Below are 25271 nucleotides of genomic sequence, written 5' to 3' on the forward strand. Positions count from 1 at the left end.
TTTCCTTGTTCCAGAAACACACATGGATACAATGGACTTGAACACTGTTGGCAAGATCCTAGAGTATCTGCAAAATGGTATTTCAGTAGAATGTATAAATCTAAACAGCATTAAACCCACTTTCAAAATGTTATTCCAAAATGAAATACTTGGCTGATCAGAAAAAACGATGCAAGAAAATCACAAAACCTTAAAAATCCTTGCATGGTATATGTCTGAATTCATTACATACCATTTGGAAATACTTGACAATTTCAGAACTGGAAAGAATGTATTTTAATTCTGATGAAAGAAATGCTCATCACAGTCAGCAGTGACAATTGGCTTAATTGTTGGCAGCTTCTGCATCATCGTTGAAGCACGTTCATTGCAAGACAGTGAGACTTTTTGTTCATCATCTTGTACTTAAACATTGTCTACCCCACAATAACAATGTTTCCTTTTGTTAGCACTATGACACTTCTTATAATTGTGTTGCTGAAGAAAATGTATTGGACAGCTTTGGATGTGAATGTAAACTCTGCCGTCAGAATTTCTTAAGGTATTCAGAAGTGGCTGAAGGGTCAATCCTTGCAAAATTGGCAATTTTTGAAGTCTGATACACACTATCTAAAATGTTTGAAGATTGGGCATGTATAGCAAAAACAATGAACCATTTCGCAGAGCAGCTGAAATATTTTAATTCAGCTCTGCAGTGCTTTCCAAGAAAGTCAATGTACTGCAGCATAAAAACTGGCCTGTAACACTCTTCCAGAGGGGGGATTACAGCTAATAGTCTTTGTCTGGTTTTAATTTATTTGCATTTTAAAGGATTTAAAATAATTTAAATTAACAATTAATTAATTATAATTTTAATAAACTTTTTGCTAGATTGGTGGTTGGTTGGAATGTTTACATCTTGTCAGTAGGTACCAGTTTTCCCTTGAGATGTGCCTGCTTATTGGTTTAACCTATCTCCCCTCTACTAGCAGCAGCAGGCTGTCACAACTAGATGGGAGCAGCTTTTTCTGGAACAAACTGGTTTGAAGAAGTTGCCAATTTTGCAGCACCAGTAGTGGTTTAATGAGAAGCAAGAGGAAAGCAGTAATTATTTTAAAAATTGATTCAGATGATACTGCGCATGATACTGCCTCTCAAATTAAGTTTTCTAAGTGCTTGTTCTTAACTGGGAAACATGACCTGTGTAAATATAACCAGCTTACCCTCAAACCCATGCATTTTAATGAAAATGCTTGTAAGTATTAATGGTATCTATAGAAAGAGCAAGAGGAGAAAAGAATCTGTATCTCACAGTTGATACACCCAAATTTTCTATGTAGTTATGTTATTTGGTATGTTATATAATTTATATTATATGGTGTTGTCTTCAATCTCTGACATACCTTTTATTAGTTTTACTTAACATGTCCATGTTTTAAACATTTTAACTGCATGTGTAACTTGCTGTTAATATTTTTTGTTTGAAATCTCTAGTTAGAATTTCAAGCAAAACATCTGTAAAACTGGGAAAGATTGCTGTATGAAACCCTAATTATTTATTCTGTAATGACTGTGTCGTTGCAGGTAAAATTGCCAGTTGCTTCTGAGCACTCTATTTAATAAAGAGAACTCTCTTTCAGAAAACTAGTGGATTTTTTGACTGATTTAATCTGAAGACAGGGAACTATTAAGTCCTCTTTTTAGTAGAGCACTTTGCATCTACTAACAAAAATACCCTCTTGGATCTACAAATGATCATCCAGTGGCTTTATTAAATTGGCTCTGAAACTTGTTTGCAACAGTGAAGACGCAAATGAGTCAAAACTGGGGCAAACCAGAGCAGTCTCCTCCTATTGCCTTGGGATGCTTCAGTGGTCTCGAATGTACTCCCAGGAAATTGAGTTTAGAGTTGGAAATAATACTGTATACGCTATAAATCCATTCTGCTGAATGGCTTGCGATGCCCTTGCAAATGCAGCATATAACTTGTGAAAAAGACTAAGAATGGGCCTTGATTTTTCCTAACTGAAATTCCTTCAAAGAGGTGCATGTGTTATGAGCCTGTAGCCAGTGGGGGGAAACACTTCTTTCTCCCTATTGAATCCATATTACAATCCCTAATCCCTGCTTCACTGTGTGGCAGCACAAATCTTTCTGTTGTCATGGGACAGAAATGAATGAACAAGGGAGCCAGCATTGTTACTTTTGTTAGTATTGTGGTGTCCTGTCCTGGTTCAAGCAAAATCTGAATGTGAGATTCCACAACTGCTTGCTTTTTGTAAGAATGCTGCTAAGAAGAGTGGAGGTCTCTTCTCCTTCTCCTGTTCAAGAGCCACATGTGCTTGATCCAGCTCCCTTTACAGCTGAAAAAACAATGCACTTGATGCTAAGATCCAGCTATTGAGATGTGCCTCTGCCCAAATTAAGGTTCAAACAAGATCGTACACTGAAGTCAATAATGCAGATTTTATTTAACATGGGATGACAGGGAGAAAGGTAGAAAGAAATGGAAAAAAGCAGAAAGAGAGAGATCAGGTAGAAGATAGTCGTCACCTGTAGATCTAGTGGTGTCCTTTTGATCCTTCTTCACCCTGGTCTTCTCAGTAGTGGGACTCTCCAGGTCTTTTCACTATTCATACATATTAGCAAAGAAACAAATTACTGCTCATTGACTACACACTTCTACTATTCTATTGGTTAATTTATTCTTTTGCTTCTAAAGCTAATTAGTCCTTGTATTCAGTCTTCTCCTTTGTTTGAGTTGGTGGTCGTGATCTCCCCCTGCCGGAACTACGTTTTACCAAATCCAAGCTGATTTCAGCACCGTTGCTGAGCTGGCTTTCCTTGTGGCCCATAAATTATGCAGTTGCATTCATTGGTGATACATTCTTCTCCCCCAGCTTTGTTAGCCTCCCCCTAGATCTGAGATAGCACTCAGACAATAGCACCCCCTTTATCTCACATTGCTACTGTGGTAGCTTATCTTACAAAGTTCCAGGTATCCAGTGAGGCATTATTCAGGTAGCTTCAGTGGTTGGTGGTGGTCACAGATTTCAGCTGTGCCAGAATTTGGGGTGATCTTTGACCTGTGATATGCATAGGAGCAGTTGCTTCTTTACACATGTTTCCACAGGGGGAAGTTTTGTCTGGGTGCATTACCCAGAATGAGCTAACCAGGTCTCACCTCTGCCAGGCCTGGAGACAGCACTGTCCTGTCACTCCATTCTATGCTTATCTCATGGCAAAGTCCTTCTGTGGCTGTAACAATGTTTGAGACAGACAATTGTGTATTTTTAACTCCTTACACCTGGAACAGAGGAGCAGATAAAAATGTGGGATCTACTCACTCACTATCCTCACAATTACCATGATGATGGTTATGAATCTCCTCTCAATTTAAGTCATATGTTTTTGTCTTCCTGTGCTTGCTCCATTAAAAAGAAATAAGAATCTTATTATGGTAAGAATAATTTATTATGATAAATAATTTTTATTATAATAAAAATTCTATAGAATTACTTTGATAAATATAAACCCTGATACTTGAGATCTTTTGCTTAAATTCATCATCCTAAGGTTGACTAATTCTGGGTTAAAACTGATTTGTGTAGCAGTCATCAATCCAGGATTATAACAAAAGCAAGTTTACTCTCACACAGTGGCAGAAGAAACCTGTGACATAAGGCTAGACAGCTTAAGGAATTCTAGAAAAGAAAATTCATAAAGATTTTGAGAGATGTAGGCAATTTTTCCTTTTTTTTTCCTTTTCCCATCTAATACTAGAAATTCTAAGTGATTTCTTGAACAGGTAATTGGCAATATTATGTTGCTGAAAAGGCATATGAAACATTTGGTTTATGTTAGTATGTTTCCTAATTTCTTGCCTCCCCTTCCTTGTCTTCCATATTTTCAGCTCAAGCTGATTTACAAAGCCTGGTTAAGGCTGCTGATCTGGTTCAGTGGCTCCGTGTTTAATCTTCAGTGGTGGTGTTACCCTCTTCCCATCCTTGTGCTGCTTCGCGTGTTGCTTCACAGTAGTCAGTAGTGCATTTGGTCAGTGAAGCAGAACAGGGGATGAAAGTGAAGTTTGGGAGAGCAGGAAAAATACATCCATGTCTGAACTGGTTTGCCAGTCTCACTCTGTGTCCATGCCCATCACCCAAACACATGCAAAGACTGACTCGGACACCTGTGTTAACCTTGACAAAAGGAACAGAACATAATGATGCCGTACTTACCAAATAAGGGAACAATGTGTTTTAAAGAAGTAGATAAAAGAATGTGTAAGTAGACACACAGGATGCTCTATGTAGCTGGAACCAGGGGATAAATAGATAATGAAGAATACAGTGAGTTTTATGGTTGTTACATAAAAGGAGGCAACGTTCATGCCTTAAGAGAAATTCAAGGAAAGATCCCCTTTAACACTGGGGGCTCTCAGTGAATACAATCACCAGAGACCCCTTCAGAGGACCCTGTAGTAACATATAAGGACTCCTGCTAAGAGTTAGATGTGTAAATTAGTTCTAGAAGTGATGTGTATGTATCAGCCAGGAAGTACACTGTAGTCAATGTTTATGATTGTGATGGAATAAATATCTTTTTTGTAAAGTTTTGCAACATGTCAGATTAGAGGAGATTAGAGGAAACACCCTCTGTGTATCCAGCATGCTGCAATAAAAAATTCCTGCTTTTTAATACTTAAAATTCTATTCAAAAGTTTCCTCCCTAGCTGATTTTGGTATTGAAGCAGTAAAATCACAGCCAAAGAACTCTCTAACTATTTAAAGTTAAAAAGTGGTATGCTTTATTTTTTTATTACGGCTGTGTGGCACGTGGAGTCACCTCTCAAAGACCACTCCACCACTGCCCCTTATTCTCTATTTATTCCCCAAAGTATCACATATGCATAGGATTACACTATACATATACAAATACATATTCACAATTATACTGTACATATACAAATACATACTCATTGTCTGACTCCGCCTGCTTCTGCCCCATATGGTAATGAGCTCCACGCCCCTCTGGGCATGCTCAGTTCTTCTTTTGAAATGGGTGTGGGGTCCTTTTAATGAAATATTCCTCTTCCTCAGGCTTGAACTTTTCAACTGTGTCCTGTTGGCAGCTCTCCTGGTCCTCTTGGACATAGTTAATATTCCCTGCCTGCAGGTGCAGACACGGACCCTTCCTTTCCACAATAGTCCACACTTCTTGTCTCCTTCTACACACACAACTTAAGACAAGTAAATGATACATGGTCCTGTTCTAACTAAGCATTAACACAAGTGGAATGATATATTATATATATCCTTGGACTATTCATTTCACCTTGGCAGTCATTGAGTACTTTACATTCCTTCTGCAACCAAGAGGTGTATAGACTTGCTTTTAACTTTTAACCACACCTAGTAATTAATCGCCCACATTGCTCCTACCATAAATTATTTTATATTTTCTTTACCTTAAATTTTCTCATAAGATGGTCCTATTCTAGTTAAAATATTAATTTCCTAATTTTCTTAATTCGGTATCAGCCCAGAGCACCATGCTTTGTCAGGGTCAAGAATGAGCTGTGAGGGAACAGGGAGAGGGTAGTTTGTAATTGGTGTTGTTGAAAAATGTAAAAAATAGTACTTTTAGGAAAGTGTGTAGCTTGAGTATTACGAGGTGTACTCACTCTTGACTGTAGTAAATTGATTTGCTTAATTTCAGGAGAAATTCAGTACTTGCAGTTTTGCTAGCTTCTTGCCTTACCAGAACTTAATTTCTCAATTATCCTTGCAGATGATGGTATAAAAAAAGTTACAAAAATTGCCACCAAAAAATGGAATTTGTGTATCAAAGGAAGCTGCACAAATGTGTATTGAAATGCAGACTGGTGAAATGGCACTTAGAGTAAAATCAGGCTTAACATCATAGCTGTTCAGATGAAAGTGAAATGCCTGGATAAAAAATTAAAAACTTCTTGCTGATTTTCCAAAATGAAGAATTGCTTTAGTAAAATGTGTGGACTTTTATTAGAGCACTGTGTTATCCTGAGTTGTCAGTTAAATCTTGAGCATCTGTTGGTAGAATCTTATGAAAAAGTTACCTAAATCTTGTATGAAGCACTTAGGGTGAGGAATTAAGTCTTTCTCCAGAAAGTGAAATATTTAATAGTTTCTGTATTTCTACATTTTGTTGTAAAAATGAAACAGGAACAGATTTAAGCCCACGCTGGTTTAGTTAAATATGCAAATGGTGAGTTATATACTGGTGTTGAATTCACTGGGTTAAACAGATCTTTTTTAAGGCCCTAAATCTATGTCTCATCTCAGATGGGAGCTGAAGGTCTAGAATCTGTGTCAGTGCAGACTTGCATGACTGTAGGCTTTTTGCATGTGGCTTCCATGTCCTAAATGATTATTTCAGCCTAACTTAGTTTCAATTGCTTTCTTTTCTGGTTGTAATAACTATGGTAATTTTCTTTGAGCAAGATGTCAGTGCCTAGCATTTTAGAGGTTTTTCTTGGATGTTAAAAACAAGCCTCAGTGCTAATAAGACATTCTTATTTTCTGCAGCTAGAAAAGGTGTCTGCTCAAAAATGTTTATATAGATCTTGTCCATTTCAACCTAGTCTACTCACAGCTCAACCCCAAGTTTTGAACTTTGTCCTTTCCATTCTGTTCAGAAGACTAATTGTTTATCCTTCTGTGTTACTGGTTCTCAGCTTTCTTCAACCTGAAGCCGAAGTATGTTTCTGTCTTAGAATTGTGTCTTGCAGAGGAGAGGAGGGAGAGAGCCTTGCTTATTTATTCCTAAGTTTTTTTTGCTTTCCCTTGCTTAATGTGAAGGTAGTCATGATGTTAATACAGGTCCGTTTTTCCTCTCTCCAACTCACCTCATTAGTTTTGAATGTATTACATTTGTGTTCTCATATGACATGGATGAAGGTCAGTCACGTCACACTACTGGTGTCTGTGTGTATGTAAATGTAATACCACTCAGTGTCACTTATTACTATTCCACACGAAGTGTTTGCTTTAATCCAGTCTATAACAACAAACTGTCAATGGGAATTCCCATTATAGTAAAAGAATTATTTTTTTACAAGATTAAGGCAAATTCCTTATGGCATTGAAACAAGAAAGTGTTTAACCTTGGGTGATAGAATATGTCATCAGGGGAGAACAGGTAAACATTATTTCAGTGATAAATAAGAATTTGCTTTTTCTTGCTCACACATTATTGACAGGAAGGTATTACAACATCCTTTCAAAAATACTTATCCTTGCAAGTTGTCTTTGAAGTTGTTTAATATATCTTAGTTTGTGCAAGCATAATCAGATTTTTTTTTTTCCCCCACAGTCGGTGTTATCCGCTGTCCAATTTGTGGTCAGGAATGTGCAGAGAGACACATCATAGATAACTTTTTTGTGAAGGATACCACAGAGGTTCCCAGTAGCACAGTAGAGAAATCAAATCAGGTAAGTGCATTAACATATAATCAAGTTAACACCTTTTGGATGTGTGTGCATATCCTTGGCTTCTTGCTGTGTGGCCTTTTTGCTCTTCATATGCAGACAGAACCTCAAGTACTTAGACATCACATGGGGTAGCTACTCTAGAAAATCAGTTAAAATGTATGAAAATGCATGTGAAAAGGTAGTTATCTTACCCTAAACTATTTTTAATTGTTGATATAAACTTGCATCTTAATAGCAAAAGATAAAAGTAAGGAATAGGCATTAAAATGGGAATTTTTATACTTTGGATAGGGTACTTAAAGCATTCTTGGAAGCAGAGACTTGAGTAACACTACACCAGGAGATCTCAGTGGACTTTATCACATTACTGACAAAACATGGCATTAAATAGCTGGAGTCCTGTTGCCAAGGAGGAGGCTCAAAATGCTAATTGGGAAGGATGGTATATTGGAGGGATTTCTTGTTTGTTTTACTTATGTAGTCTGCCTCTTCTTCCTTTTGCAGTCAAGTAACAGCCACCTTATAAAAGTTGCTTCTCTGGAAGAATAGTAATATTGGGGGTTTTTTTTCCTCATGATGTTTTTTTCAGGAGGCAAGTACTGGCTAGTGTGGAAGCAATACCAAATTAATAGTCACATCTGTGTGGGATCACAATTGAACAATCTCTGTTAGCAAAATATTGCATGTCTTCATTTTTAACTAGCAAGGGAGTATTTCATGCATCTTTTTGCTCATGAACTTTTCATTAAACTCCAGGGACATATTGTAAATAATTCATCCTCTTTGTATGTTGCTGCGTTCTTGATAAAAATAGTAGAATAGAATAGAACAGTAAGGTTGCTATGTATCAATGTGGCTTTTATTCCAACTCATGCCCTAATATTTGGATGGTGGTCTCATTTTATTTTGAAAATTCCTCTTTTTCACTTTCCCAATTTAGGGGGGACTGTATCATTGGCTCTCGAGCTGTTTGCTTCAGGAGCAGTGTCTTAGAGGTCCTTCACTGTGCGGTCTGCTCGTTTCAAGGCTTAGCTGGAATTTGTCCTTGCATGTGTGAACGGCCACATTTCAGGAACAGATGACAGGACCCAGTCAGGTTCATGATGCCAACTTGCTGACTATTGAAGGCATAAGTGGTATCAGCATCTCTGAGGAAGAGTACTTGTGTCTTGCAAACCATTAAACTGTTCAGATTTTAAGGAGTTTTGAAACTTGATTTCTGAGAAATGGTAGACCTTACCAGAAACTGAAATTGATTTGTGAGTTGCTGGAAGTACAAGCTGTGTTCTTGCAATTTAGGACTGTTTGAACTTGGCTTTTTTTGGATTTGGCAAGGGGAAATGTTGGTTTGTTGTTTTGTTTGTCCCCTGGGAATCGCAGGATAGTATCTGAGTTTTGCAGATGGTTGTGAGATTTACACAGTCTCTCAATACTGTATCAGTAAGACTGACAAAATGAGCAGTTCCTGTTGAAAATTGTTATAGTGACTTTAAAATTACTAAGAGAAGCAAGATAACAAATAATGTTGTGCAGAAGCAGTCCTAAATGTGGAGGTTTTTTTTGAGAGGGTGGGGCTGTCCCATAGCCTCTGCTTAGTTACATAACAAGTCCTTGAAGATACTCTTTGGGGAGTGGTGATAGAATGGAATTTTTTTTTTCCCTTGGGAGTAGCAACCATTTTTTTTAAGTCTATGATCAACCTCTCTTTCCCCTTAAAATATTTTTTTTTCTCCCTGTGGAAGTTAAGTGGATAATTCCATTCACTGAGTGGTGTGAGCAGGGAGGTTTTTGAAAGCATTTGTGTTTTCTTAAGATTCCTTCTAGACTTTGGTCTTACTCTTCCATTCCATATTTGTTTCTTCCTCTCCCTGACACAAGCCAGCAGATTTGCACTTCGAAAGCAAGTCTGTTATTCAGCTAAGGTCCCTGTATGAGCTCAGCATACTTTCTTTAGCAGCTGAAGGAAGACCAGCAGACTTTGCTGAACCAGCTGAATAGGACATTCATGTGCTTTTTTGCTGACTTTTTTCTAAGAAAATGGAGCTAGATGTTTTGTTGGATGCCTGCTAAGTGAGTGAAGAAATGAATGATGCGCAGTTCTTGGAAATGAATGATGTGCAGTTCTCTTTGTTTGAATAGATTAATTTTGGTATAATAATGAAGCTTTTTGTACATTCCTTTGTACCTTGACATAAGAAAAAAAGCTACACTGTTCTGTAAACTTCTCTGTTGTGGAACAGCAAAGTTAAATCAATAATAGTTAAACTGATTAGTGTACTGTCCAGGGGGGAATATTATGAGGTTTAAGGATGATACAGCCTTCTAATCGGGCTGTCTTGTTTTGCCTTTGAAGGAGCAAAGAGAAAGGAAAGAAAATTTGCCAATAGCATAGGCAACACATCAGAGAAATTAAAGTAGAAAAGATACTGACACTTGCAGGAAATATTGCATCAGTGATCATCCAAATTCTATCCAAAACTGTGGCTATTTCATAGGATTTTTCTACTGAGATAGTTAATTTGTCTTCAATAGTTTTGCAGCTTTATTTCAATTACTAAGAAGTTAGAATTGGAAGCAAGGCATGGGTTTTGTGCAAATATTATTGTGGCTTAGAACCACTGGTCTGTATCTATGATTAGCCTTACATGTGTGTTGTCAGGAAGGACTACTTTATTTCAGTCCAAGAGAGACTGCAAAAAACCTCTTGCAAATGAAATGTTCCAGATTCAAAATGGCACTAATGCTTAAGCAATTTTTAGCATACTGAATTAAAACTGCAGAAGTGAATGGCATATCATGGAGCCTGGCATTTTGGGAAAAGAAAAATAACTGGAACTCATGAAAATGCTATCTATTTATCTATAATCATGTTTATCTTATCTGAGCCTGTTTTGGGCAGTTCAGTACACTACTGGCATAGCTGTGCTTTCTAGCAATTCCTACTGAAAACTTCAGGAGCATAAGAAGTGAGCATGAAGAAAGTATAGAACTCCCTAGCAGATGTTCCACAAGAGCTTTCCTGGGTAGCATTAAAGGTTTTGTGCTGGCTATTAGCATAGGAAACCTTGCAAAATAAAAGAAACTCACAGGAAATGCAGTTGTGAGGATTCAGATTGTGATTTGTGTCAATCGAATAGCGCCTGCCTATGTATGTGTGTCTGCAGGCAGTGTGGACAGGGACCATGGCATTATTATAAAGAAGTTTTAAGAATCAGCTAAAGTAAGGCATGGAAGTAGGTTTTAACAAGGTAACTATATAACAATAAGCTTTTAGCTAATTTTTTGTTAGTTTGTTTTAACAACAAAATTGTAATTACTTGCAAGTAATTAATATAAGCTTTAAACTACATTGTAGTATAAGTTTCAAACTATCCTTTGTACAAGCTATAAATTGTTTTTTTTGAGGATGGAAGAATTTATAATCAAAAAGGAGAAGTAGGACTAACATGAGCTGAGAGACTCTACAAAGGTATTTTGAAACATGCTGACTTGGAGTTTTGTAATAACTGAGGAAGAAGTCCTATGAAGACATTTTTTTAGACATGCTAGCTTTAGGTTGTGAAATGACTAAAAGAAGGCTTGCAAAATGTATGCTGACTAACAGAATGTATATGCTTGCTTAAACAAACTGTATAACCAAAAATAATGCTAGTGGAAAAAAAAAAAAATTTAAAAGAAGAATGGGAGGCTGGAGAGACATCAGAAAACCATCTCGAACCACCTCCCCAACAGATCTTCAAACACCACAGCTGCTGATTATAAAGAAAAGCAAGTAGAAAATAACTGAAAATTTGAGGAAGTGAAGTGTCTGGAAAGGCGTAAGAGACTACCTTTTGAGACCTGAATTTGTGTGTTGCTTGGGGCAGAGACCCCCGTGCACCCAGTGCTGTCATTGCTCACCCTTTTATCGAACAAATTAATAAACTGGATATATTGCTGGATGTATTGGCAAGTCTAGCTTTTCATTTATAAGACAGTTGAGATCTTCCTGAAGGTAGTTATTGTAGCTGTGGGCAGCTAGGACATAAATACTTTGAAAGAGCAGATGCTTTATAATTTTTTTTTCACATTGCGATTTATTGAAAGACTTGGCAAAATTATTGGCTTCTAAAGAGAAGTTTGAAAATAAAAATTAATTGTATTTCAATTATAAGAGTGAGCTTATAAGCTCATAAGTGAGAAAGGGGCTTCAGACCTAAGAGATGTAGCTGAAGCAAATGCTAGATTTGAATAAGACTAAAGGGTAGATAAGTGAGGGAAATTTAGGGACTTTAACAGAAGAAAATGGCATATGCAAAGCCATGAAAATAAAAATGAGGATTGTGAGATTGGTGCAAGAGAGAAGACCTTGGTGATAACATGGGTATTGGTACACCATACTGAGCCTCTAGTGCATTTTAGTCTAGGTGCTAATTCTCATAGCTTCTGTGTCCAAAACAGAATGTGTGTAAAAATATTTTTGATGATAAGAATAACTTTATGTATCTTTACCAGTTACTGACCTGAGAGTTTAAAATACTGCATTAGGAATGAAGAACATCTGGGTTTTATGTGAGATGTTGGGAATGTAGTGATGTAGGGGGGAAATGATGCCTTGAGTTTTAGCTTTCATGTTTTTCATATTCTGTGCTGCCTAGGTGTGTAGTTTTGAGCTTCATATTAAGTGCCAGTAAGTTCTCTTCACAGGGTAGGTAGACAAAACAATCCTTTTCCAGCTTGGTACCAAGGACAATCGTTACAAGTTTCAGGCCCAAAAGCATAAACAACAGTTGGACTGAAGAGAGCAAACAAGGAGGATGGGACTTCATAACCTGGAGCTGTAATTGGACAACTAACCCCAATGTGTAAATGGACCAAAATGTGTAAAAGTGTGAGACCTCATGACCAGTTGTCCATTTTGTGACCATTTTGGGTCCATCTTGGGTGTGGCCATGTCCAGGCTCTTGTACTGCCCAAGGTGTATCCTTTAATGCCTTTTAATAAATACCTACTTAATTCTTAACCCTGTCTAGCCTCTGTTCTAGGTCAGCCTTCTGAAAGGCATCGCAGTAACAAAACAAGGTATCAGCTTAGATATGATACTAGATCCAGATATTAGGAAAGCAGGTCTGACTGCCATAATGAGGTGATTAATGAGGAAAATTGAGAACAATAAGTTTCTTTAAGTTTTTATGGTGCCAGAGGAACCACTGTGTGTTTTTCCAAAGAAGAACTTATAAAAGCTGTACCTGTGACCCAAACATCTTTGAAAGCCAGTGGTAATGGACTCAGGAAGAGTCACAATGTGCTCTGCTGTGCTTTGAAGAGATGTGGATATTGATGGGATGGTGGAGTAGGGAGGATATGTTGATCAGATTTCCTGCATTTTGAGCTGTCAGTACATGGTTCATATTTAGAATTACATGTAGTGAGAGATCATTACATAATGATTAGCATCAGTGAGGTTTGGATCCAGTGGGGGAAATTGCATCTCATCCATTGCATCTAATTTACATTGGTGAAGTTTGGAGTTCACTGAATATTCATCTGGACTACTTTGCTCTCTTCCTTTGAAACCTTTGCTTGATTATTTAATCTCTTTAATACTCAAAGTGTATTTAATTGGAAGAGTGGTTACTTACTACAGTAGCTGACAGGTCTATTACCTCAACTCTTGCAAGTAAATGTGTTTTTTCTGCCATAAAAGCTTGTGTATTTACTTAAAATAGTACTTACCTGCAACATGCTGAGTAATTTCTGTTTTCATTAAATTTGACTGAAGGCTGAATGAACACATCCCAGGGTTATAAATACTAGAACTTGTAACTGAATTAAATGTAATTACAAGGAAAACTCAATTAAAAAGAAATGTCTGTCTGACCAGAATAAAGTCTTGCAGGTTAACTAGGGAGAGTTTTCTTTGAAATCACTGAAACACCGCTTGTGTGAGTCACAAAAATAAGAACGAAATGAGTTTTAGGTTTAGCAAGTGCATAACAAATATTTGCAGTAATTATGCTTCCATGTACTTTAGCTGTATGGCTTACTCTGATAACTAGGAATTCTAGTAAAATACAGCCTATATCTGAAAATGCTTATTTCAAATCAGAAGTGGATAGGAGCAATTCTGATGCTACCTAGAAGGCATTGCTGTTTTGACAGCTTGAGTTATGATGTCTATGAAAAGCTTTAGAAATCTATCTCATATCCACTTGGTGGATTTGAAGAGTGTAAAGGTGGGATATAAATTTTTGAAACTACAAAGGAGGAGTTTTGATTAATTTGGCAGCACTTGATTATTGGTTGTTGAATCACAATTTTCATCTCATTCCGTGTACAGGTCAAAGCAGTTAAAAAAAAAACCCAACTAAAGCATATTGAAAAAAGAAAATAGGTTAAGGTCTTGGAATCTAGAAAGAATTAATAATTCAAAAATTCTTTGAATTTACCTAAATGCCCTAGCATGTTCATCTGCCGGATTTTGCTAAAGATAATCTGGAAAGGCTGTTGTGGGGAGTTTGGTTGGTTGGTTTTAATTTTAATTTGGTTCCTGCCTCTTTATATTTATTTTTTTTTAAAATATTTTTGGGGTCTTTGTTTTGCTTCTTTGACTTAGAGAATGCCTGAAAGACTCTTTTGTTCTTGTTCTCTGCTTATTTTGTTTTTACTGCTGGTTTTTTTACACTAGAAAACCAAACATCCAGTATGTTACTCTCCACTCTGACTTTCTGGGGGCACAGCACAATCACACCTCTCTGGCAACAAGACTGAGGTGCAAACTTTCTTGTCCTGGCCTGGCTATTCAATTCACTGTCCAGTCAGCATTGCTGAGGTAACTGAGCCTTGTGCTGCGGTGCTGAAATCAGTCCTGGTTTGCATCTCAGTCTTACAGAGAGTTGCACTGGCACAGAAAGGAGACAACTGGCTAAAGAGAAAGGAGAAGGTGGTTCTTGGGTTTTTGGTTCTTGGGTTTTCCCCAAGAATTAAGAATACTTTTAAAATTTTTGTTTGTTTGTTTTTCAAAATGTAATTGAATTTAAGGGTTAATAACAAGTGTTAGCTTTAACCCCAGCTGGTAACCAAGCGCCATGCAACTTTTTTTACTTCCCCCTTTCAGTTTACTTCCTCTCTCCCTTCCCATCCCACCTCCAGTGGGATGGGTAGGAGAATCAGGGGGAAAAAAAGGTAAAACTGTGGGTTGAGCTAAGAACAGTTTAATAGATGAAATAAAGTCATATTAAATAATTCTAATAATAGTAGTAACGAGAGTGAGAGAGGGAGGGAGGAATAAAGCCCAAGACAAACAGGTGATGCCAGATAAATTTGCTTACCACCCACTGACCGATGCCCAGCCTGTCCCTGAACAGAGATTGGTGCCTCCCACCCAACTCCCTATGGTTTATATGCTGAACATGATATTCTGTGGTATGGAATATCCCTGTGGGAAGTTCAGCTCAGCTGGCCACTCTCCCTCCTTGTGCACGTGCAAACTGGCAAAGAGCATGGGAAGCTGAAAAGTCCTTGAGTTTGTATAAGCACTGCTTAACACACTGATGTTCTGGTTGTTGCTGTCATTATTTTCATACTAAATCCAAAACCACAGCACTGTGCCAGCTGCTAAGGAAAACTCCCCCACTCTATCCCAGCTGAAATCAGGACAGAAAGGAAGAAAAGTCAGTTTCCTGATTACAGTTTACTTCCTTTAATTGCTTTGTTTCCATTTTCTAGACTTTTTTTATGATGTTCTGGTATTTCTCCCTAGTCTACTGGTCTGGATAGGAATAAAAATTTTTATTTTCAAGAGAAGGAGGGGAAGAAAAAGAAAATTCAGGCCTCATTTTTGTAAAGAAACAGGAAAAGGGGCACAAGCCCAATTTTTTCTCCTTTGCAGGTCATCTTTAATGAAAAGAAACTGCTTCAAACTCCCAAGTGACAACAAGAGGGGTCAACAGCCCTTGTGTTGTAACTTCATTTCTCGGAAGATACTTACTTTGAGAGATAACATGATCCAGAAGAATAAGCCTGGAACTCCAGTTCCAGTTCTGTCAGTAACTTGCTATCTGGCCTAAGGCAAGTTTTGTGCTAATTTTCCTCTCTTTCCTGAAGGGGAAACTGGAACATAGTTCTGTGTATATATATTTTTATCTGCATGAGATAGAAATATTTCCTTCCTCTTTAACTTTATCTATATTTACCTTGTATGGGTGCAGAAGTCACTTGATTGGGTTTTTTTAATCAAACTGAAAACAAAACTAAAACCTAACATTTCCTCCTTGTTGCTCCTGCAAGCAGAAATCTGTCACTGTTGTCTGTAGGATGTAGCAATCTTCAGACACCTTGAGGCTTTGGTTTGCAGCAGTGCTAAACATTGCCAGCAATGAGTGGTAGTTAACTAAACAAGGATCTGCATAAGCAAGTTCACTATTTTTTACTACCAAAACCCTATTGAAGGCAGGACATTGAAGACATTGTAAAGATGTAAGGGGGCAAAAATGAAATGATAGTATGAACGTGTGAAATGGTGTTGTCCATCATGCAGAGTTTTCAGCCTGTTGTTCAGATTGTGGTACTGTAGCAGTTTTTTCTTGTATATGTGTTTAGTCAATGCAGAGAGGTTTTGGTCAGCTGACATGTTTGTTTTCCTTACTTTTTTTTTTTTCCCCTAGGTCTGTTTGGTATAGCCCAAAGAGCCCCAGGGATTAACAGGCCACAGTTGGAAAATTTTATGCATTGGTTGCAAATCTGTTCTGGGGTATCTTTTTTGACAAACATAATTGGCTTACTGTCTTTAAGAGATGATGCTAAGATTCTTGAGAGCAACTTCGCTGCTCAGTACGGTGTGTGCTTCCTGAAACCAAGCAGGTGACTGGAAGTTAAAATTAAAGCTGCTGTGTGAACTGAGGGAGGCTTCTAAAATCAGAGTAGTGCTGGTTGTGTTCTGTCATTAGTTAATATTTCACAACAGCATCTTGTATATAGTAAACATTGTATTCCTTCTAAGTGTGCAGGGAATGGCAGAAAGTAGTGGTCTGTCTTCCATCATGTCAGGCAAAGATTTTAGGGTAACACTGACAAAATGACCTGTTTCTTTGAAAAGTCACATTCAATTACTTTTGTGCTGTTATTTATAAAGTTCCTGTACCTCAGGCAGTTTTCCGTTCTGATTTCACGGTTTTCAGAAAACTATGAAAGTGCACTGATGATGTAGGAAAAATAACCTGTGTTTATATTCCAAACTTATTTTAACAGCTACCTTTTCTTCCTCTTGCCAGGTCTGCACAAGCTGTGAAGACAATGCAGAAGCTCACGGGTTTTGTGTGGAATGTGTGGAGTGGTTGTGCAAGACCTGTATCAGAGCTCACCAGAGGGTTAAATTCACAAAGGATCATACTGTGAGGCAGAAAGAGGAAGTATCTCCAGGTGACGTATTTATAATTTCACAAAGAATTTGTGTCTGCAATGGAAAATTATATTGTACCAACACACATTTTTAAAAAAAAGTGATAAATTGAAAGGTGGTTTCTGTCAGTTTTTTGTCTCAGGTAAGCTGAATAGTGGTACAGATTGCTTTTCTTGTTGTGTTTTTTTTTTATGTAACATGTTTTACCAATAAATACACATAGATTTTATCTTTTATATGGATTGATGGCAAACTATTGTCTAGACTTAAGAGATCAGCTGCAGAAAATATTTCTTCAGGCATTTGGCTTCTCTAGTTTTACTAGAGGTCTAGCAAATTGTTAATATGAGCTTTATTGTTTTATACAGCAGGAAAAGGGGCACTAATGGGTTATATTTTTTCAGCATTCTGATAAAAAGACAGCAAAAATTCATGTTTTAGCTAAGTATCTTTTGAGCTTGAAATGTTTTGCCTCAGAAATGTAGGGGAAGTATATTATGAATTGGGGCATTTTTCCTCAGGAGGATCTAGGATAATTCAGGCTAGAAGGGACTTCATCTAGTTCAGTCTCCTGCTTCAGGCATTCAGTTCTGAGTTATAATTGCTCAGGCTTTATCTCTTTGGGCATTGGGAACCAGCAGTGGTGAATGTGGTGTACAGAGCTCTGAGAAATTTTGGCTACTCTGTGGTAGAAAAGGTTGTATTTCTATTCATTGAGAACTTCTTTTGTTTCAGTTTTCTTTCCCAGTGTGTCTTGTCTTTTAGTGTCATTATAGGAGAATAATAAATATTATAGGATGCTGACATTCTACTGGTTCTAATACATCTATTAGACTTGCATGATTTTTCTTGTAAATATGTAATTTTAATTTGATTTTTAGGAATTGTTACATGTTTCTTTAAATATATGTATAAGAATAGATATTTATTTTCATTCCACCCTATCTAGGATGATGAGGTAATCTATTGCTCAAAGTGTGTCTTCCACCATGATACTTTTTGAGGATATGCACTGTGTGCTGTATCCCACTTTAACATATGGTTAATCAATATGAGTCCTGGGTGTACTTCCAAGAGAGGACAAAAGTGGGTAGAAGTGGCTGGTGGACTTAGGCAGAACATGACTTGGTGGGAGGAGTGATCTCAGTGCACTCAGGCCTCTTTGAGAGGCAGTTTGTTGGTGAGCTGGAAAGAATTTTGACTGAAGGATACAGATCTGAAAATAGCTTCTTCCAGATTTCTTGAAAACAGTAAATGAATGGGTGTGAAAAAGAGACCTTATTGATCTGCAGTGAAGGATGGGCTGCAGTGTGAAGCCAATTTTCATTGCAGGCTGTATAATCCTTATGAACTCAGTGTCCAACCTAACCCCTTGGAAATCAGACTTTGTCAGTTAAATTGTTTAAAGAAACAGATTTAATTTTTATGATCTGGTGGTGTTTCCTTTACCCTTTGATATTTGCTCACTAGAAACTGAAGTGAGACCTCTCACCCATTAAGAATGGGGTCCTGAAATGAAGTTCATACCTCCTTATTTACATTTTTACATTCTGTATGTTCTACACTTTGAATGTCCATGTCTTGATATCCTCAAACCCCTTTCCAGCAGGTCAGCTGAGAAAGAGGACGGAGCACAAATTAAGTCAATCACCTCCTCATCTCAATTTAAGAAAGGAGCTTGCAAATGTTTTGTGCAGCCTCCACAGTACTGGCTACTCCTTTTGTAAATAGTTTTGTGAGGCCATAAGAGATTATGTTAAAATAGGTTCTAGACATTTTCCATTAAGACAAGGTGCTAGCTCCTTGCTTGAGCAACAACAGTGAGACATTGCAGTTTGAGTTTATGGCTGTTACAGTCTCAGTGAGTGACCTGATACACCCTTGCACGTCGAAGGAAAAACAGGAGAATGAAAACTTGAACAAGTTCAACAGACTGTACTAACATCTTCCTTTATTCAACAGAGGCAGTTGGTGTGACCAGTCAGCGACCAGTGTTCTGCCCTTACCACAAAAAGGAGCAGCTGAAGTTGTATTGTGAAACCTGTGACAAGTTGACCTGCCGAGACTGTCAGTTGCTAGAGCACAAAGAGCACAGGTATCAAAGCAAAGTGTGTGTTTTATCCATCTCACAGGAAGGTAGCCTGAAGGTGATTGTAGTTCTAGCTGTGTGGAACACAGTCAGGTGGAAAAAGTGCAAACTAAAATTTTCTGCTCAGACATGAAACTCACAAAAAAACCACAGTTTGTATCCCAAAGAATGTGACTGATGAGTGTGTGTTACATATAGAATAAAACCTACTTCTTCCAGTTGTTAGTCTGGTGACTTAGGCACAAGACCTTTTTTGCAGTCAAGTTATTTGGTTAGCATTTGTTGCTATGCAGCTCTTCAGAGAGTCCTTAAAAAACACAGGGGCTGTGTTATGCAACTGTACACTTATGTGTAATTTCTCTGTTTGTCCTTCAACAAGATTATATAACAGCATTACCAAACAGCTTCAGAATGGAGCAAATGGGGATTTTTTTTCTGTGAAGAGGCCTTTCAAAGGAAGAGTTAACCTACAGTTTGGCTATTACTGTATTTAGACAACACTATAATATTTAAATCTTTGTGTTGCAGTTCTTTTGGTCATCTCTTACTGGTCACTGAAGCTGAAAAGCAGAAATATATACAACTTCTAAGTACAAGGCAAAAATCTTTCTGGTTAACACATATAGTAGTGTTTTGGGACAGATGCACTCTGGTTAAATATTAATATGCTTGCTATACCTGGTGCAACCACCCAGAGAGCTTACTTGCCTGACCAGGTGAATGTCAGTAGGTGGAGAAGTGTTGGCTGCTGTTGCTCCTTGGAACAGGCTAAACATTGCTCTTGCAGAGTTGCAGTCTTTCTCTTTTTTTATTCTCCTTTTCTTGGGATTTATATCCCTTTTATAATGTGCCACCTCTTTTTTATTCAGATTGTTAAAGATTTCGGTTCCATGATTTAAAATGTTGCCAACTTCTACCAAGTCAGCAGTCGTCTCTTCTATTTCTGCATTGTTGTCTTGCATGAAGTAATATTGTACCTGCATTTCCACATTCAAAGTGATGACTACCTCAAAGCATTAACTTTTCTTTTGCTAAAATTAGGCTATGGTCACACAATGTCCTTTTGTATTTGTGAAAATCATAATTTTTTCCTCCAATATGACAGGAAATGTACTATAAAATTAAATATACTATAAATTAAACATATAAGCATTTGCTGACATATGCTTCCACGATGACAGTTACATTTTGTATTTGAGCAGCCTCTTTCTTCAGCTAAAGAAGTATTATTTTGTAAGTCCCCCTGCTTTTTAGCAAGTTTATCACACCTTTTACATGTGTAAATCCTCACTGCTTTTTACTACAGGTACCAGTTTATAGAAGAAGCTTTTCAGAACCAGAAAGTTATCATTGAGACACTGATCACCAAATTGATGGAGAAGACTAAGTACATAAAGTATACAGGGAAACAGATCCAAAACAGGTTTGTATCAGATTATGAGGTTAAAACTGACAGAAGGCAACTTAACATATACTATAGTTTCTTGAAATGTTTAAATTAGTGTATTTTGTACCTCTCTCCTTTTAATCTTCCAGAAAGAAGAATCCTAAAGTTCATTGTAGGGACTGTTGCCTGTTCAGTATTCTTGGTTGTGTTAGGTAATAATTCTGCTCAGGCTGTGGACTTAATGGGCAGCAGTTGCTTGGGTGCAACAAAACAACTTACGAAATAAAGACTGTAGAAGACAGTCTTAAATGCCTCCCCACCATCAGCAGATTAATTTTCTTACTGTAGATCCCTCTTTGAAAGTGAAAGGTTATGACTCATGTTTTCATAATGTTTGTGACATGTATTTGAAGATTTATGTAGCACTTTTATGCTTGGGGCTGTATTCACTGGGTACCACAAACCTAGGAGAAAAATAAATCTGTAAAACACAATCTGCAGTGAGCCTTTGTGGCTGCTCCTTCAGCAGAGTTCAGGGGCAGCAGTACCCAGGGAGATTCAGCACAGTCAGGGAAGCCAAGTGGGACTTGAACTCTTCCTTCATCTTTGCAGTAGAGGTTTCCCCAATATTACATTTAGTTCTGCTGTTATGAGTTTGAGCACTGTTGTTGAAATGGCTCAGTTAGTGCCATTCTACCCTAGATGGAAATTAGACTTAAGCAGTTTTGATTGGCATGAACCATTCCAGAAAAGTGACAGAGCTCTAAAAATGGACAATTTCAATTACAAAGAGCATTTAATTTTTATCAGTGACAGAAGTCAGAGTTACAGCATTAGAATTTGCCACCAGTTAATTAATTTAATCATAGGTCACTCTTACCTGCTCTTTTTCCCCAGTAATTTTCCTGACTATAAGTGTCTGATGATACATGTATTAATTGGTGGATATGACCAAGAAGTATTGTACTCTAAGCAAGAGATTTTTTTTTTTAGTACTGTTTAGAGGATGGATTTATGAGCTAAAGAACATTATTTTCTATACTGTCTACTTACAGAATTCTTGAAGTGAATCAGAATCAAAAGCAGGTGGAACAGGATATTAAAGTTGCCATATTTACACTGATGGTAGAAATAAATAAAAAGGGAAAAGCTCTGCTGCATCAGTTGGAGGTAATTTCATTTCTGTCATAAGAAAGTAAATTTCAGTCTTCGTATTTTTTCTATGTATTCGCATTAAAGTAAATTTCTAGCATTAGTCCCCTGTGCATGTCCTATCATGATTCCAAAGTGGAGAGATGTCCCATACAAGCTACTTGAGCAAGTAGGGTTTTTGATGGAGGAAAGTTTGTTTTTTGAGGGGTGGCTAGTTTCTTTCTCCATGCTTTTGTAATTCATTCCATGCATCATGAATGAAAAGTGTTCCATTAAAATTTTTCATAAATTCAGTAATCCAGTAGCAAATCACAGGAGAGAATTGTCTAGAATGGGCACCTGGAAAAATATTATCTCCTGTTGTGTTTGGAAAAGTGTGTGTGTATGTAGAGAGGCACACACATACATATATATAAATACATGTAAAAATTTGTCATTAGCACAGAAAGTCCTGATATCTTGAGTAAATGTGTACTGACTTGTTTGATAGCTGCATCAGGGGGCAGGGATCCTTTTTAGAGGAGCTAAGTGAAACCACTTGATCATTGTGAATTACAAATGTGAAAGCTAAAGCCTTTTTTCTTTAAATTAAACCTTTAAATTGAACCTTTTGACTGGAACTGCTTTTCTACTTGCAGACTCTGGCCAAAGAGCATAGGATGAAACTTCTGCAGCAACAGCAGGAAGTGGCAGGTCTCTCTAAACAGCTGGAACACGTCATGAATTTTTCCAAATGGGCAGTTTCCAGTGGGAGCAGCACAGCACTGTTGTACAGTAAACGCTTGGTAAGGTTAGGAAGACAGCTCTCTCTGTTCATCTAGAGACTACAGTTTACAGATACGCATGCACATGCTTGTCAGGAGTACTATGGTATTAGAATTTGTAATGATTTTCTACTAATTAGAATATTTATATATAGTTTTCGTGGTTTTTTCTTAAACATAAATACAGAATGTTTCTATTAATTTAGCACTTTGGCCATGGTTCTCTCCTGTTACAATACCACAGAACTATTGTAGATCTGCAGAAGTAAGAACAACTCCTTTTCTCTGGGTTATATACCATGAAGCCATGAAACATGGAAAAAAATGTTGTGTGTCCTATATCATCATTGTGCTTCTATACAATACTTGCTACAGCATCTGAGTTCATGGAAAACAGTGTTTGTATATCACAGTGTCTGGTATCTAGCATTTTAATGTAAATATTATTGTATGTCTTTGTCAGGTTCATCTCCCACTGAAAGTCTTTCAAAATCTATAAAAATTAAACTAAGGCTTTTGTTTATCCTTACAAATGATTACAAAGCTAAATATTTCATTGCTATGATGACCTTGAAGATCTGAGTGTATGCTGTCACACTAAGCTGACTGTTCATGATGGATAGAAATCCTAGAAAATTTTAAAGGAAAAAAACAAACCAAAAGCTCACCTTTATTTTTCCAAAGGTTACTAGACTGTACTTGCCTGACAGCAGCAATCTGGGGCAATGTTGAGGAAAGATGCTAGATACTTTTTTTTTCCAATTTCTAGAAACTGGTTCATAAAGCTTTTTCTTTATTTTCTCATTGGTTAGTTGAGAACCTAGCAGGGTATTCAGTGGTGTTTGTTGGTTTGGGTATGCTCTTGGTTTTTGGTGGTGGCTTTTTCTTTTTTATTTTTTTTTAATAGCCATTGTTGATACTGCAAGCTATAGCAGAATATTACTTGTTTTTATCAGCTTCAAGTAGTTAAGTTAATTTGGTCTGCCTTATACTGCCTCAGCCAGTCATTTTTTTTTTTTTAATTGAATAGAGAAAAAGGACATAAGACTGAGTCATGTTGTTTATAATTGCTTAATGTTGCCACCAAGGCTCTGCTACATGAGTAAGAAAACAAGTTGAGTTTCAGGCATCTTAATCATATAAATATTAGGCAGCTGAAAGAAAGGGCCATCTAGCCCAAAAAGCCTCAGCAAATGAAAAGAAGTTTTCAAAAGAACAGATTGAGCTTTAGAAAGTTGGTGCTCCTTGGGAGCTGAGTAGGTAACTTATCTGTGGGCATTTGGAAAAACTTATTTCCAAGCAGTTTTGCTTAGAGGAGCATGTGAAACTTCTGCTCCAGCAAATCCAGGAGAGAGGAAGGAATGCCCATCAGACTTAAAGGCAGCATTAGAGCTCGAGAGTTGTATTCTCAGGCTGTACTTTTCATTACTACTAACAGGAGGTAACCAGTCAGGAGTTTATCCAGAATACATGTATGTGCACAATAGTAGGAAAATAATGGAGCAAACTGGCAGGAACTGTGTGTGACCAGTACTAGGAACAGGACAAAAGTCTAGGATTTCTGTAGTGTCATCTATTTGATTCTGATAATGTACACAAAAATCCTAAGGAGATCTCTATCCAAAATAGTAATAATGCACTTAAAAATTTTCCATGGTCATTTGAAAATCTTGAGTCACGTAAAATGTTTTTTGGGTATGGTCTTAAACTGACATGCCTGAAATTGAAAGAAAAAACTTGTACACTGGATGTCCTTATAAAATTTCTCTGTAAAAGGAAAAAAAACCAAGCAAAAAACCCCTCAAACTTGTATAATTTTAAGCAGTTAAGATGATCTCACCAAGTATCTCTCTTTTCCAGGAAATAATCTATCACTCAAGAAAAACAAGAACTGAACTCCTTAAGTTCTTTTTTTCAGCATCTCTGCTGTGTGTGATTCTAAAATTAGTGCCTGTTATATTTTGGTATATCAGTTCCTGACATTTCTAGTGAAACAACTGCAAGACAACATTTTCTTTCTAGGAAGTAGATAAATTGTGAGCATTTGGTAGAATATTCTCTTGTGTAATCACAATCCAGTTCTTTGGAACCAAGTCATTGGAAAAATTTGAAAATATCTCTGAATCTGAGTTTTCAAAGACAGTTTATAAAAATCTGTTCTTTGGCTGTCTGAAGAAAACTTAAATTTAGTACAAAAGAAAATTCCCTGTGATCATTCTTGTTGCCAAACGAATGGCATACTTTGGAAGAAAAATGAATGGGCTAAAATAGATTAGTGGGGGGGAAAAAACATCAATGGTTATGTAAATCGGAGCTTCACTTGCAAGTAGTTAAAGTCATTGAATATAACAGCCAAGTTTTTAGAAGGATGTGTATTTCTACAGGGAAGAATTGTTATTTTTGTTTAGTCTGTAGTTAACTTCTTATTAAAACTACTTTAGGAATAAGGGAAAGATGTTAAAAATACCTCTTTATTTGTAGCTTGGACAAGTTTCTCTATCTTTAACCTCAGTTCTCTAGGGGCTTGTTCAGGGGGGGTTTTGTTGGTGGGATATTTTGATTGGTTGCTTTTTTTGGTGTGTGTGGGGGTGTGTGGTTTTGGGTTTTTTGTGCTGTTCAGATACATGGCTCTGGCCCCAGAGGAAAAAACCCCCTTATTTTTGTTCTTGTTCTAGATTACATATCGACTACGATATCTCCTCCGAGCAAGGTGTGATCCTTCCCCAGTGACTAACAATACCATCCAGTTCCACTGTGATCCTAGCTTCTGGGCTCAGAATATTTTCAATCTAGGTATGATAAATTTTTATTAGCCCTTTGGTGTCTTGATCCTATTTTGAAAGCAGCTTTCTTTTTGTGATGATAGCCTCTGTGATATTCATTTCTTCATTTACTCTGTTAATGCATTTCCCTAGCTGTGAAAAACAAAGTGCATTGCATGGGGAAAAGTATTATTTATGAATACTATGATAAATATTAACAGACTTATCTTGTTTGAATGGTATACTTGATGGTGAAATAGCACTTCCAGTTTTCTGGTCAATACTTC

At 37.1% G+C, this 25271-nt stretch overlaps 1 protein-coding gene across 1 annotated transcript in view; it reads left to right on the top strand.

Moving 5' to 3' along the window:
- TRIM24 (tripartite motif containing 24) overlaps nucleotides 1–25271 on the top strand; it is a 55965-nt gene that overhangs the window by 14227 nt on the left and 16467 nt on the right. The window contains exons 2-8 of the mRNA XM_086884971.1: nucleotides 7333–7451; nucleotides 16703–16850; nucleotides 18793–18925; nucleotides 20226–20342; nucleotides 21362–21476; nucleotides 22097–22243; nucleotides 24898–25015. Of these exons, the coding sequence (XP_086741097.1) occupies nucleotides 7333–7451; nucleotides 16703–16850; nucleotides 18793–18925; nucleotides 20226–20342; nucleotides 21362–21476; nucleotides 22097–22243; nucleotides 24898–25015 (897 nt within the window). The remainder of the gene's footprint in view (nucleotides 1–7332; nucleotides 7452–16702; nucleotides 16851–18792; nucleotides 18926–20225; nucleotides 20343–21361; nucleotides 21477–22096; nucleotides 22244–24897; nucleotides 25016–25271) is intronic.

The sequence above is a fragment of the Cyanistes caeruleus genome, chromosome 4 (genome assembly GCF_971803275.1).
Source record: "Cyanistes caeruleus chromosome 4, bCyaCae1.hap1.1, whole genome shotgun sequence".
NCBI classification, from domain to species: Eukaryota; Metazoa; Chordata; class Aves; order Passeriformes; family Paridae; genus Cyanistes; species Cyanistes caeruleus.